At 36.8% G+C, this 16,607-nt stretch overlaps 1 protein-coding gene across 1 annotated transcript in view; it reads left to right on the forward strand.

Moving 5' to 3' along the window:
• Positions 1 to 2,340: 2,340 nt before the first annotated feature.
• The window catches only part of LOC116510712 (trifunctional purine biosynthetic protein adenosine-3-like), a 30,213-nt gene continuing 15,946 nt past the window's right edge, over positions 2,341 to 16,607 (forward strand). Inside the window, 11 exon segments of the mRNA XM_032220362.1 lie at positions 2,341 to 2,485; positions 6,921 to 7,016; positions 8,277 to 8,451; positions 9,569 to 9,680; positions 10,746 to 10,823; positions 11,798 to 11,923; positions 12,997 to 13,084; positions 13,788 to 13,873; positions 14,256 to 14,424; positions 14,741 to 14,972; positions 16,169 to 16,263. Coding sequence (XP_032076253.1) covers positions 2,341 to 2,485; positions 6,921 to 7,016; positions 8,277 to 8,451; positions 9,569 to 9,680; positions 10,746 to 10,823; positions 11,798 to 11,923; positions 12,997 to 13,084; positions 13,788 to 13,873; positions 14,256 to 14,424; positions 14,741 to 14,972; positions 16,169 to 16,263 — 1,402 coding nt within the window.

The following is a 16,607-nucleotide window of genomic DNA, read 5'->3' on the forward strand; positions in this document are numbered from 1 at the left end:
GTGGTTAATGACAGAAAACATTGTGGCTGTCACTGTCTCTCAACCTAAGAATTTCTTATACTGGCAGGAAGAGAAAAGGGCATGAAGATTCAGGCTTATTAAATTAGAGCAGGGGTCGGCAACCTTAAACACCTAAAGAGCCATTTGGACCTGTTTCCCAAAGAAAAGAAAACACCGGGAGCCACAAAATCTTTCCCATGCCTATTTCCTGAGCGGCCACAAAACTAGTATATGTAGTTGATTTAAACATTCTTTTCTTGGATTTAATCATGGCTGGCCTACCGGGGGTTGAAAAGCTCAATAAATCATCTGCTAACGGGTGTCGCACATTGGTGGTTGTGATCCATATTTTGAGCAACAGGGAGCCACAGCAGAGAGATGAAAGAGCCACATGCAGCTCCAGAGCCACAGGTTGCTGACCCCTGGGATTAGAGAATAAAATAATAACTATGTAAAAATGACAAATTATGTTGGCTCCTTTGAAACCAAACTGCCAACGTAGTACCATTTGTTCAGATCCTGCAACTGTCTTAGTAAGTATTGAAAGAAATGTCCTTCTGGGTTCAGCTCCAAGTGGGGAAAAAGACACTGGAGACATAGAGGTTGCTTGGAAAGATGGTTTAATGGTGAATAGGACCACATGGCTTGAGTCCTGAACAGAAAAAGTGATCACATGCTTCAATGTTGGGTGAAGACAAAGAGAGCTAAGAAGGGGCTTGCAGGGTTTTTAATAATCTGTTCGGCCCCACCTATCTGTTTCCTGTTCCTGTGTAAAAAATGTATTCTGATTGGTTGTCAGGCTACCATGGGGCCATGCAGGGACAACTATCTTGGTTGTGTTTTGAATCTAGGTTTGGTTGAGTTCTCAGATGCCATGTGGTGAGTGGGTAAAAGCTAATCATGCCTTAATCCCATCACCCTGGAGCTGAAGGGGGAACTCTTTATTATGTAAAGGGACTTGTTTGGGCATCTTAATGGCCCATTGACAAAGGGGGTGGGCAGGAAGCTGCAGGGAGCTACTTTGTTTTTAAAACATGTTTCTTCCTTTTCACATCCAGGGAAATGTAATATTCTGCCTTTTCAATATTTCCTAGGATATTTCATTTTTCTGGGAGAGGGATGGGTTTTAACTTCCTACATAAGCTAAGTAACTAGTAAGCTATTTCTTCCTTTGTTTTCTGCTGGTTATTATTGGAGGCACATATGCTACTTATGTAAATTATGTTCAGAGTTTTATCAGTATTATTCATGATCAGAAAGATACACAATTAATCTTTCAGTTTTGTGAAAGGAGGCAGTTTCTCCTTGTATCTTAAACTACTTGTGGAGGGAAATTATATTTAAGGCATCCTTTAGGCTGATCCATCATAACCTCACTCCTTCCCAGTTGCTTGCTTTTCCATCTAAAGGTAATGTGGGGTGTTTTTTTGTAGAGATAGAAAGGCATATTTCACTGTACTGTAATTAACATATTTGATGGGCAAGAAGTGCAGCAATTGATTTTAAAGGTCACATTTAAAGAGAACTCCGATTTTTCTGCCCTAGCATCACGATGCTTTTTTTTTTAAATCAACAGATGAAGGCACAGTGTTATTGTCATGCATAAAATGATCTAATCAAGAATAACACTGGGATAGGCTAATTGCATAGCTCTTTTCATAACACATTTTTCAATTACTTCTTCTTTTCATTCTTGTAATTTCTCTCTGTGCGGTTGCCAGCTTCCATGCTCTGAATGACTTCTTATGAAGTGTCACAACTTTAAAACTTTAGAAAGTTAGCCATTCTATAAACCTAGGGATTTGGGGACAATCTGGCTGCCCCCATGGATCACCAGAGTTGGATTGGCTGATTTGGCTGGGTATGGGGCTGTCACCATTTTTCTCTCATCACTCATCTCCTGAAGCTGCATTCTCAGTGGAAGAAATCTGTACAGCTGATGGGTGGTAGGAAAGTTATTTTTATGTAATTTTTTTCCTGCAATCAAATGGATATATGCAGCCTATATGATAGCTTCAGTTTACTGAAACAAAATAAATGGAAGTAACAGTAAGAGCAATGTATGTTGCAGGATTTATATATATTTATATATGTCAATTTCTTTTTTTGCCCAATTATGTTTTGATTAGTTTGATTGCCTTTTATTATAATTTAATTCTTTAGCCAATTCTTTTGCAGTTACTACATTTAACATGCTTTAAATTATAGATAAGTCAGGATGATTTCCACTGTTTTTCTATTGCTTGTCACTAGTATGACATTATCCAAATAAATTTTAAACTGATTCTCCTTTTTGATGAAGTCAGTAATCACAATCTATCATCTTGCTGGAATAAGAGAATGGCCGATCGAGTGCTTGTGATTGGCAGAGGAGGCAGAGAACATGCATTGGCTTGGAAACTGGCACAATCTCCACACCTGAAACAAGTACTGGTTGCACCAGGAAATGCCGGAACAGCCAATGATGGGAAAATGTCTAATTCAGGTAAAAAGATTATCTGATAATGCATTAATATATTTAAATGCCGCCCGGGAGAAAAATCCATAATACCTCCCCAAACCATTGTACCACATATTATACAAAAATAAATGTTTAGGATAATGCATTTGATTTGTGATTACACAGAGAAAACTATTTAATATGAATTAAGTGGAAAGAGGAAGTAGCTAGAGTCATAGAGTCAATTGAGTTAGGTTAATGAATTAACCCAATTTTCTGGATCTGTACAATACATTGAATAAAAACTTACCTTTCAACATTTTAATTTTATTATATAAAATACAAAAAAGAAGAAGAAAATAGGACATTAAGGGCGATAAAGGGGATGGGGAAAAGGGGTGTGTGAAATACAAGGGGGAAGAAAAAAAGAAAGAAAAGGGGGTATTGACTTCCAACCCTTCCTAGCACAGTACAAGATAACACACTCCAGCCACAACTTTTTGCTTTTACACATTAATATATAACTAGCCATTTCTATGATACCAAATCTTTCTAATCATCAAAACCAAGATCAAAGTTTCATTTTTTGCTTCACAAGCACAAATTCTAGAAGTGATATCCAAATAAGAACATATTTTCTTCTTTAAACGAGTAATCAATTGAACCATTCCTGCTTCATCTTCCTTGCTATGGAAATAATCTGTGTTTCTATTTATAGCTAGTAATCCTTATGAACTATCACTATTTTTATTTACCAAATTTATTGTATTCTTTCAAATTATTTGGCCTAAAAAAAAAGAAAAAGGGGGGAATCTTTTCCCCCTCCTTATTCCCTTCAAAGTACTAAACTTTTTAAAAACAAAAAGGCACCTTTTTAAAGTCATAACTTTCTTATACATCTTATTCTTTAACTTTAACATACAAGATTTAAACTTCAATAATCCATTTAGCTCCCTCCTTCCCTCCAAACTACCCTTATAGAATATTTTTTTTCTTTTATAAACATCCCTTTTAACATACAGAGTTTTTCTTTAAACTCATTTTCTTTTACTTTCTCTTAATACAGGTACTCTCAAATACATTTTCAATAGCTTTTACCTACTTTATAAGTTACGTAAGCAGTATGTAAGCCTACTTTATAAGTTACGTAAGCCTTTGGAACGAGCTCCCCGTGGAGATTCGGACCCTCTCCACCCTTCAGGCCTTCCGGACAGCCGTGAAGACCTGGCTGTCCCAGCAAGCCTGGGGTTGAGTTCTCCCCCCCCCCCTCGAATTTGCTGTGTCTGTTGTGCTTTTAAACTGTTCGTATTGTCTGATTGTCTTTGTCTTACTTTTTGTAATTTCCCCTCCCTTGGCTTTGTTCAGCTGCCCTGAGTCCCTTCGGGGAATAGGGCGGCCTACAAATTGAATAAACTCCAAACTCGTATGTATGTATGTATGTATGTATGTATGTATATATATGTATGTATCAGTGGTGGGTTCCGGATCCCGTTGTAACTGGTACAGTTGCAACGGGCCCGGCGTCCTCCACATGAATGCGCACAACACACGCACAGCACGCACATGCACCCTATTTTCCAGCGATGACTTCGCGAGCCTCCGTGATGCTCCAGCTGCTTGGTGGAGTGTCGTGCAGGCACTGTATACGCTATGCACAGGCGCGGAAGCCCCGAAGAGTATAAAGACAGATAAGGACGACGGGCGAGCAGGTGGGCCCTCCCGAGCACCATACGGGAACGGTACCCGGTGCTCCGGGCAGGCACCGGTATGCCCGTACTGGGGCATACCGCCTGCAACCCATCAGTGATATGTATGTATGTGTTGGAAGAAATGTTCTTCTGGGTTTAGCTCCGTGGGGAAAAAGACAATGGAAACATGGTGGCTGCTTGGAAAGATGGTTTAATGGTGGACAGGATTCCATGGCTTGAGGTCCTGAACAGAAAAGGTGATCACATGCTTCAAAATGTTGGGTGAAAAAGAAAAGAGAGAGAAAAAGGGAACTTGCTGGATTTTTTATATTCTGTTCTTATATTCTGCCCCACCTCTTTGTTTCCTGTTCCTGTGTAAGAAATGCATTCTGATTGGTTGTCAGACTCCCATGGTGTCATGCAGGGGCAACTCTCTAGATTGTGTTTTGAGTTCAGGTTTGTTTGAGTTCCCAGATGCCATGTGGTGAGTTTCTGTAGGTTAATCCTAACTTTGTTATGTAGAGTAAAGTAGCTCAGGGCCCCTAATGGCCCATTGAGAAGGTGAGGGCTATTAAGAGTGAGTCTGTTTCCTGCCTAAAAACATGTTTCTCCATTTCTGATCCATGGAAATATAATATTATGCCTTTTTAATATTTCCCAGGATATTTCATTTTTCTAGGAGGGGGTGGTGCTAACTTCCTACATATGTAAAAAAATACATTTTCAAATTTTGGATTAAACTTTTCTTTCAGTTGCACATATCAAGCAGAGAAAAATGCATCCTAATTCCAGTTAACTCGTTAAGTTTAAATCACTCCTTCCAGCTTATTTTCATGGAGTAAAATCATTTTCTTCTCTGGAAGTATCAAAGACTTGTAGTCCTTTCCTTTTATCACGAGATCCTTAACCTTGTTAATGTCCTTAAAGAAAAAGTCCCAAATTTGTCTATTTTCTCGAAGCTCTTCTTTCATTTGTGTTTACATTTGAACCATAGTAATGAGGACGAAAATGAAAGTTAATATCCCGCTCTTCTGAAGCCATGATAAACTCTTCTGCATTTTCAGCTACCTGTGAAGTAACCTCGGCAGTTTGGTAACATTCTCCACATATTTGCATCTCAGAAGTACTTTGAGAGGCTTGGGTTCCTCTTTTAATCAGAATCAGAAGATTTTAGCCACCCACAGCTGAGAAAATCAGTTACTACAATAGTAAACTAAAATCACAGCTTTCGATCTTTATCTTTCTCCGGCAACTCCCCTCCCCCTCTCGGCCCACTTTTTTATTTTGCTTGTCTTAGCAGGCTTCTTCCTTGTTCTTTAAGACTGTAGAAAGTTATCACCCAGTCCTCTCCCAGAAAAATGAAATATCCTAGGATATATTGAAAAGGCAGAATACTACATTTCCCTGGATGTGAAAAGGAAGAAACATGTTTTAAAGACAGAATAGCTCCCTGCAGCTCCCTGCCCCCTCCCTTGTCAATGGGCCATTAAGATGCCCAAGACAGTCCCTTTACATAATAAAGAGTTCTCCCCTTCAGCTCCAGGGTAATGGGATTAAGGCATGATTAGCCTTTACCTACTCACCACATGGCATCTGAGATTTCAACCAAACCTGGATTCAAAACACAGCCTAGAGAGTTGCCCCTGCATGGCCCCAAGGGAGTCTGACAACCAATCAATACATTTCTTACACAGGAAACAGAGAGTTGGGGCTGAACAGATTATAAAAAGCCCAGCAAGCCCTTTCCTCGGGCCCCCTTCTCTTCTTCTCCACCCAACATTGAAACATGTGATCACCTTTTCTGTTCAGGACTCAAGCCATGTGGTCCTGTCCACCAATAAACCATCTTTCCAAGCAGCCTCCATGTCTCCAGTGTCTTTTTCCCCACTTGGAGCTGAACCCAGAAGGACATTTCTTTCAACACATACATACATACATACCAGTGGTGGGTTGCAGGTGGTACGCCCCGGCACACTTACTAAGACAGTTGCAGGATCTGAACAAATGCTACTACATTGGCAGTTTGGTTTCACTCAAAGGAGCTGACATTTCTTTCAACAAGACAAAAAGAAATTCCTAAAATGGCACAGGTCTACAGGCTGTTGCTGGAAAGGGTGTCTTTTAAATTGACTTGAGATGGACTAATAGTCCTTGAAGGTGATTAAGATAAGGAAGGCACAACTTACTGTCAGTTTGAAATGTGAAATTCCAAAAACAATGACTTCTTAAGCCCCCCCCCCTCCCCCAAATAAATAAATAAATAAATAAATAGATTGCAGCTCCCCTCCCAGCTTTTGGCATGCAGAGAGCTTTGGAGTTCAACTCCAAAAGCAATCTGCCAGCTTATAGCTGTATTGAAGGGTCCCCAGGGAAAGTTCTTCAACACACTCTCACCCTAACTGAGTGGGTCATAAAAACTGATGGGATATCAATCCCTTCAGTTAGAAGGCAGAAGAGCAACACGCCAGGGAAAAATCCTTCGGAGATCTCTCCCTGTGCATGTGTTCACTTAGCCATGTTCTCTGGAAGTCCTGAATCAAAACAAGTTGAGTTTGCATAACCCAAGAAGCTGCATAAAAACTAATCAGTACTAAAACCAACCAAACTTAGCATGTTGTAAAAAAAATTGAAACTGCCCCTCACATATGAGATTTCTTCAGCCAATCCTTTATATACATTTTTGAAATTATTATTTTCATTAACTGCATGATTTTTTTCTGCTTCTGTTGGGAGCACAATTCTCATATTTAGCATCTGGATCTTAAATTATGTGTTTTTATTATCTATTTCAGGTGTTTTAATTAGCAACCATACTATCCTCTCCCAGTTCTGCAAAGATCATAACATTGGGTGTGTGATTGCTGGACCAGAAACTTTACTTGCTGCTGGTAAGCTCTGAACATCCTACAACCTAAGTATTTGAACCTAGATTAAAATTAATGCCCCAGTCTTGGGCTGTAGAATGATGTATAATTCTGGACAAGGTGTTCAGTGTTGATATATCATGATTGAATGGCAATCTAAAGATTTGATAATGGTTTGCAGTACTGTAATTTGCTGTTACAAAGTATAAGGAAGTTTTCAGATGACGTTTTTGTCATGCAATTACCATTCCTCATTTGTCAAATTTTACAGGGAATCCACATAATATTATCTTACTTTTGCAGCCTTCCTGTGTTTTCCCACATCTTTTTTCTACAAAAACTAAGGAAAAAATATGGATTAGGCCCACAGTATCTTTTAATTGGTAATCTATAATTTAATTTAACTGATAATATAAAGTATCTTCTATCTTGAATTTGCCTTCCCATTAACTTCTGAGATGCTCAGAAGTTAATGGCCACCATGACAGCCATGGGCCTAGTGCACATCATTGGATCAAATCATCTCCCTGTGACTTCTCCCCTCTCACAGATCCTGTCATTCCCAGTGGTTCATGGATGAATTGAAGGAGATAAAATAAGAGACATATAGAGCACAGCAGGAGGACAAAGGACAAACTCAACTAAGCAGGATAAAACTTGCTATTAAGGCCTACACTTAGCTTACACTTGGTGCTGTAAAAGCAGCAAAGTGACAATACTTTCCAATCCTTTTTGACTATCTGCAGATAGCCAACTGGTGGCGTTCTTTAAGGTGATTTCATACAAAGTTGTAGGGAAGAATTTGCAGGCAAAATTTCTCACATTCCTTCCAATTTGAATGCCACCTGGTTTGGGTCCAGGCAACGTAACTGGCAACAGTCTTATTTGGTTATCTAGGAACAGTTTGATCCTGCTGGGCTTGAAGAAGTGGACAGGGTCCTGATAACTGTCATTCAGCCATCTACGGTACTTCTTAGATTCATGCCCCAAATGTATTAGAGACTGATAAGCAAATCCTAAATTTCATTGAGTCTGCATTCCATTCTTGGAACCATTAACATGTATATTAATGAATATTCATATAGCTTCTGATGACTAATAATGTTGTCTTTAAAAATGGGCTAACAATATAATATTTCCAACAACCTCATTATATTCTAAATGCTTCCCTTTTCATGGCAATGATGTACCTTTTTAAATGCTCTTTCTTCTGGGACAGTACACTAATATTACGTTCAATTACATAAGCAATTTTATCTGAGCCTTTCAGTATTTCATTACTAGGAATTGTTGATGACTTGGTAGCAGCTGGAATTCAGTGTTTTGGCCCAACAGCCAAGACAGCCAAGTTGGGAACAAATAGATATTTCACTAACATCTTTCTTGATCAGCATGGAATTCCCACAGCAAGATGGAAAGCCTTTTCAAATCCTAAAGAAGCATGTGCTTTTATTAACAGGTAAATACTTATTTTCTTTCAAGTATTTAGACTACCTGTTCTTAAGCAATGATTGTGTTTCCCATCAGATAATTTGATACAGGAGGACTTTACAAGCATTTAAGACTCTATATATGAAGGATGTTTCCTCTTTTTTATGCCTAATAGTATGAAATAACTTATATAACATTACTGAAACATATTTGCCAAAATCTGTTTTCATTGGTTAAAAAGAGAAATTTAACCACAAAGATAATTCTTTCTGATGACACACCAGAAGGAAACATTAGAGGAAAGAGACTATTATCATGATCCGCAGTAGTGAGGGAGCACACCTCACACCAGTCTTTCTTCCTTCTTGATCAGTTTCTTTTGCCACATCTCTGAGGAAGTTCTACCCCCCACCCCACCCCAGTTCTGGAGGTTCACTATGAATGGCCAGTCCATGCAGGTTAGAAGCTAAAAGCTTGACTTTTAAATAGATAAAAGAGTCAGATTGCACAAGTATAGTTTTATGTGTCAACATGATTATTATAAAGTGAAAAGAAAATAGTACTATTATTCCTTGATAAAATAATATAGAAAAAGTCTTAGAAGCAATGTAAACAGTCAAAAATATGTTGACACTAATACATTACTACAATCATTTTGTAAAAACATTGAGAATTCTAGCCTGCGTGCACAATGATCACCTCATGCCAGATGTCAGTCACCATTTGAGTCTCATATGAGGCAGTTTAACCAAGCCCCTCCATAAGCTACCAGTAATAAAATTAAGACTTCCATCTTTCAAAACAGAGGCAGAAGATGTTGATGAGGCTAGAAAAAAAAATGAAGTTCTTTTTTTTCAGCAACTTTAGAGGTAATTTATTAGGTTTCTCAAGAGGAAGTCTAGGAATAATTGTGATAATTGTAATCCCAGATTGGATCCTGAGGCCTCTACTCGTCTACCTTCAAGACTGTACTATGCATATTCAGCCTTATTGAAGCATTACATGATACTGATCAGAATTGTAAGAGTCCTTGTATAATGTTGGTACTTGATTCTATTATATAGTTTTCCAGTCTGTAGTTTTACAAGAGGAGATCTTAGATCATATACTGTATATTTTCTTCTAATGTGTATCTTATTTTAAAGCGCAGATTTTCCTCCATTGGTGATAAAACCTAGTAGTTTTGGTCCTAGAAAAAAAATTGTTCTTGCATCCAACCGAACAGATGCCTCCAAGGCAGCACAAGATATTCTTCAGGTGACTTTACATTTCTATGTAAAAGTGTTTCCTGTATTCGTACGTAATACTAAGAAAATACATAAATCGCATTATGACTTCAGACAATAATTGAACCCCGAATGTTTCATTTTGGTTTATAATTGCTTTATAATAGTAAGCTTACAGAATTCAATAAGTGAAGTTGCAATATATTAAAGTGAATTATTGAATCAGTGGGCCAAAATTGATTATAAACTACATTTATGGTGTGTGCTTTCTTTTCTGTATATTTATTATAAATGCAGAGTCACATCTCTGCTAAATGTTTCTTTGTTTTCAGTGTGTTTTCTTCTGACCATTGACTTACGTAATCCAAAATAGGATACAAATATTCTAATAAAATAGTACTGACAAAGAGAAAAGCTTATCTATGATATGGTTAAAATTAAACATCTTTCTAACAGTGATACTCAATTTAATTAGTTATGCATCCATAAACACAAGTGTTTATAAATACCAAATGTTTATAAGAGAATGTAGACAAAATCGCCTATAAAACTCTTCTGTAGAAAATATTTTCTGCCTAAAGGAAGCTTCCATCTCAGGAACAAAACTTGTAGCTTTTCTATTACTGCAAGGAATTCCGAGGTTTTTTTAAAAAACAAAACAAAACAAAATTGGAAGAATAGGCAAAAATAATAATAATCCCTGGCTGGTATTTTTGTCTATAGATAGACCATTATTCAAAACACTGATTCCACTTGCCTTTTTGGGGCCTAACTTTCCAATGTAATACAGTAGCTATTATATATGCAGGTATGCTGATAGTCCCCCATATGATACTATGCTTACCTTAAGGCACATTGAGCAGTGGTTGGACTTTAATTCTATAATTAATTGGGATCATATAAGAGAAGAGATTATTAAGGATTTGACTTGAATTACCCATGGGTAGAATATGCTCTATAAAAAAATTTATATGTAAAAAGTGAAATGGTATTGATATTGGAAATGCTGTAAAGATAGTTTCTCATTAAAAAAAAAAGGAAAGATGAAAAGAAAAGAAAAAAGATTTGACCAGTGGCTATTCTAATTATAATGCAGGACCTCATGTGTTGTCATTCCGGAGACTCCTCTGAGACAGTTATCATTGAAGAACTTCTTAAAGGGGAAGAATTTTCAGTAGGTTGTTTCATTAAATATTTGGGTCAGAATTACCATTGTTTGCTTGGGCTGCTTTTTACCTGATTACATACTCTAGTGTGATTATTAACTTCAAAAATAAAACTAGCATAGTGCTTAGAAAAGTGTTGAGCATGACAGTAGTAGTAAATATTATTAATTGTAGAAGTTCAGATATAGTTAATTTGTTGGATTGACATATTTGGATTTAAATTCTCATTCTGCTCTCTGAGTAATCCTATGCTAGTCAATCAGTTTAGGTGGTCACTGCTATGGATAAAATAATTGCATACGTTTCTGGAGAATACACAAATATTTTAACTAATCCAACAAATGCTTGGAGTCCTTTGTAGAACAAGTTTTAATGTAGTTGTTTGTGGCAACTGCTGCACAAAGAGAATTGTCAGCATTTTAAAAAAAGAAACAAGTGCAAAGACTACACAAGGCATTCATTCTCTAAGCCTTAGCATGTGGCCTAAAACCATTGTATGTATATGTGGGGAGGGGGCTGAGAGTGAATGCATGCATCCAAACCTTTTAGGGTAATTGAAGTTTTAAAAATACGGTAGGGCTGAGGTTTAACATTTTCAAGCATTTCATTTTAAATTATTATTAAAAGCCAGAAAAAATATACCGTAATTTTAAAAGGCTTCTGGATAAGGAGTCATAGAAATGTGTTTTCTTGCATTGGTCCTTTCCCATCTTCACATTTATGGAGTTCAAAGTAAGGAAAAATGAAGGTTTGTAGATTTGGAAAAGAAGAGGAAGAAAAACAGAGAGGCGTAGATAGTTGTGGGATAATGTTAACCTCCCTGTTGTGAAACAACCTTAAATTAAAAAGTTAGAGTATAGCTGGAAAGGCTTGGTGAACAGCTTGCAGGTCTAGTATGTGTTAATTGAAATATAAATACAATAAAAACATGGATTTAATTTACTATATATATATAATCCAGTCTCTTTTGCTCTCCTTCCAGTATTTATGCTTTGTTGATGGAACCACTTTTATTCCCATGCCACCAGTTCGGGTCCAGAAGCAGCTGCTGAATGACCATCAGAGTCCAAGCATTGTTGGAATAGGAGCCTTTGCCCCTTTTTCTAAGGTGCATCATATTTAGTCCATGATCTTACTGAAAGATGCCAAAAAGGCTTATATATTAAGTAAATAAGGAAACATTTGGTTACTCTAGTAGGCTACCTGTGTAAACAATCATTCAACTTTATCTTTTTTAAAAGTTCAGTGATATTGGTGGCTTCCTTTCTGTAAAGAAACAAAGACGTAGTGCACAGAAGGTTTTGCACTTTGTTAAAATATGGAACCTCTGGCACCAAAGAACAAGGACATTGTATTTTAGCATATATATACAATGCACATGTTTATCCTTGGAACACAAGGATAGGGATATTTCTGCCTGGCAGGAGAGAATCAGAAGTTCTGTGTTTGGTTAGAATATAAAAGTTGCACTTCTAAACACAGCCATAGCCATACTCACCCAACTCACCCACACGATGTATACAGATACCAGTGATGGGTTTCAAAATTTTTTAGAACCTCTTCTGTAGGTGTGGCCTGCTTTGTGGGAGTGGCTTGCTGGCCATGTGACTGGGTGGGCGTGGCCAACTTGTAAAATGTGGTGAAACTCACTTAACAACGCTCTTGCTTAGCAACCAAAATGTTAGCTCAGAAACTCCTGCATTTGAAGCAGGCAAGTCTTAAAGCTGTCACGTTACAAGACCCTTGCACCTCTAACCTTTTAGAAAAAAAACCCAGGGGTGTTCAAACTTGACAGCTTTAAGACTTGTGGACTTCAACTCCCAGAATCCCTCCTCTCGCACTTCATCTTGATGATGTGCAGAAGGGCAGGGGGAGGGAGCTGGAACTGATTCTAAACATCACTGTAGATTTGTGGAACCTCTTCTATAGAAGAGGTTAGAACTGGCAGGAACCCACCCCTGACAGATACACACATATACATTGACAGTATTGAATGATTCATAAGTATCAGTAATCAATGGCATCTTGACTTCTAAAGTATGCCCTTACTTCTGTTTAGGTTGCAATGCGTATTTATAAGATGTGCTGTTGTAGCAAACTGAGTGCTTGTGTTTGTGACTTGCTATTGAAGAGAATGTAAAATAGAGATTCCTCAATGTGTTTGTTTCCCTGACTTACTAGGTTTCTGAAGTTCTTCTGGAAAAAATTAAAAGCACACTCCTTCAACACATTCTTGAAGGTATGAAGCAAGAAGGTATGTCATATGCAGGTAAGGGGCTATATTTATTTTTCATTTTTCAAAAAAGGAATTGTTGATTGTGCAGTAGATTAGTTATGCACAAAGTATAGTCTTAGGGTTGCAACTATCCTACCCCACTAAAATCTTGCATGTGGCTTCTTAGTTCTTCCAAATCTTACTATTCTCAGTTCAGGCATAACAAGAAAATGAAGGAGAAAACAGCCACATTTTACTTGGGTAAGTAGAATTCTGCTCTTTTAAATGATAAAATAAATAATAAAATATTAAAGTGGAAACAGCTCGTGACTGTAGAATAACTTGGCCTCCTGTGCAAAGCCTGAGAGCTGAGAGAAGTTGTGAATCCTGTTTTAGTCCAGCTGCTTGATGTGCTTAATTGAATGCCTCTGAAGAAGCTTATGAGGAATAGTTCAGTTTTCTACAGAGTTATCTGGTCTAGTTCTGACACCCTGGATATAACTCTGGATGATTGTCTTGTTTCTAGGGAGCCCCTAGAAATCTACACCAGTTGATTTTCTTTGTTAGCAAAAGATTGCTTCAAATGTTATTCTATGAAATGTAATGTTACATGCTCCAGGTAAAGATTGATTTGAGAACAAAACTGATGGGTGAGGGTTCCTGATTAAGAATACAAACCCTAAATCCACAGGCAAAAAAGACAGAAAATATATTCTGCTTTAAGAAATTCATTATTTTGCCTTTCCCCCCCATGTAGGTGTGCTGCAAGTAGAATTAATGCTTACTAAAGATGGCGTGAAAGTGTTAAGTGTTGGCTGTCATTTTGGGGACCTACAGTGCCAGGTAAAGGAGAGGTACATAATCCCAATGAAACACTAAAACAATAATGTTTTGGACTAGATTACTTTCTGTTGTGTTTTGTTGTCTAATGCTTTGTACATTAAGGCTGATAATGCTGCATTAGTGTTGTGAGCTAACAAAGGAGATGCTGCTTTAGCTTCTAGATTATACTGGTATATTTTCTTTTATAGAGCCCAATGGGAATTTCCATTGCTTTCCTAGTTTGCCATGTTCCCTGAAAATATCATTCTTTATGTCAGTGCTTACACAGGTCCAGTAGACAGCCACAAATATAGCATTTGGGAAAAGAAAAAAACAGCAAAGCTGAATTCTGAAGTTAGAACTACTACAGTACTTGTATTTGATTTTTTACATAATTTTGTAGATAATTCTTCAACTTCTTAAGAGTGATCTTTATGCCATTATCCAAGCTGCAGTTGCTGGCCAACTCTGCAATTCTATATTGGCTTGGTCGGATAATTGTTCTGCTGTGTCAGTTTCCATAGAAAATGGCAGCTATCTGCAAGGTCATAAAAAAAGCATGGAAATCACTGGTAAGTTTGTTATTTTTATGTATTTTATATCTCAGTCTTTTCTTCTGATATTTGATGATAATCATGTTTGCTCAAAGAATAGCATCTTAGAACTCCCTCTGAGATGTAACTTTCTTAATTATTTCCTAAGTTTGTCCTTTTTCAAGAGTCTCTAAATAGAAACAAATAATTAAATGGAAGATTTTTCGTTAGTAGAAAAGTTATCTGTCAGTCATCACAGAGTATGAGAGCTATCCATATAACTGTAGCACAATAGAACTATTTGTAGAAAATATTGTGAGAAAAATAATACCAATTTTCCTTTTAATTTGTTTAGGGCTTCTTCAGGCTAAAGAGTTAGGCCTTGAAATCTTTCATGGAGCTACAGTAATAAAGGAAGGCAAAGTGTTGAGTAATGGGAACCGAATCCTTACAGTAACAGCTGTCAAGCAGGACTTCATGTCAGCCCTTGAAGATATTTACAAAGGACTAGCAGTCATTTCTATCCAGGGTGCAACCTATGGAAAAGAAACTAGCCATCAAACTATTGCATTCTTCAGGCCGTTTGTGTATGTGAACAATGGAAAATAACATACTTTTCCTAGGATTTTCTTGCAATCAGTATCTTAAACAAAAATGGGAGCTGTTTCTTGGAATGTATTTATTTTTATTTTATTTAAGAAAATTTATATAGCTACCTACACTCTCAGTGATTCTGGGTGGCTCACAAAGGTAACATAATAAAAAATAATATAAACTTAACATAATAAAATAATATAAAAATACATTTATATTTCATAACACCTAAAAAACAAAAACTATATCCATGTCCATGAACATGGTTTATAATGGTTCTAATCATTTATATTATTTCATTAGTACATATTAAAGATATGAAAAACTGTTCAGAGGAATAATATCAATTTAGCTAATTGCCACAATAAGCATATTTGTGTTTCTTCAGCAAATATTGGAACATGTGGTAGCATCTTAACTCAAGACAACATTGAAACTGAGACAGTTTTGATTTCTTGGTGGATTACATACATAGAAGTCAATGATGGAATAGAACTGTATTGAATCTTTTTACATGCTCTGCAGCAATGGCAAACTGGAAGAACCAGGATTGCAGTCATTGAGCAAAGCATTCATGTGGCGTCTCACTTAATGACCACTAAGCAACTGAGATTCTGGGTCCAAATGTGGTCTTAAGTGAAGGTCTACCTGTACATACTTAATACGAGTTCATTTCAAATCATAAAATCAACAATTCTATTAAAAACCATTATAATATTTAATAAATATAATTCATTAAATAAGCAACAACTATTAAGCAATTCCAATTAATGAAATATAATACGATTGACATTATCACTTATTAACATATATCATTGAGAAGTCGTTGCTGCTGTCTGAGCTTCTGATGATGTTACCTAGTTGGGTAATTAAATGTCTGCAGGAAAACAACCAAGCTCAGAGAGCACCAGAAACCTCACAATTCAACCCTGAGCTGTGCTGAGATACAAATATTCTCTTCTATAGATACAGCATTGAACAAAAATAGTTTGCCAATAGTTTCAAGGGTAGGGAGTATTAAGTTTGTTATGTTTTTATGCAGAACTTTTTCACTGTTTCTCAGGATGTAATTCATTTGACAGCAACAGCAATCAAAGTGGTGTTTAATATTTACTGCAATGTAGTCTCCTGTTATGAGTCCTGCAAGTGCCTGCTTTATTAATTACAACTGAATTTATTTCTGATTGAGGTCCCCATCTCATGAAGATAGAATTTCAGATTCCATAGCATGCAGTATCTTGGATCATTCATCTGTGTTATCCACTGCAAGGGGTACCAAGCTAGGTAAGGGAAAGACAAATGGAAGAATTCTCAATGAACTTGGAATTAAAATAAGTTTTTTGTTGACGGTGAACCAAACAACCCATTGCAAAAGTTTCCTGGATTGTTTTCACTAGCTTGGATATTCTTCTCTAGGTCTTTACACAAGAGCAATTTTTATTTACACACATTTCATTTTGTCATTATTATTTTTATAAATAACTTGTGATTTTCATGAGTCAATAACAGCAGCAGAGGAGATTTTCCATTCTCTCATAGGACTGTTTAATAATAAACTGAGATTTCTGGTTAATTGGATAATAGGCCTGAATGTATTTAAACCAAGCAGCCAGTTGGATTAATTCTAT

The sequence above is a fragment of the Thamnophis elegans genome, chromosome 6 (assembly GCF_009769535.1).
Source record: "Thamnophis elegans isolate rThaEle1 chromosome 6, rThaEle1.pri, whole genome shotgun sequence".
NCBI lineage: Eukaryota > Metazoa > Chordata > Lepidosauria > Squamata > Colubridae > Thamnophis > Thamnophis elegans.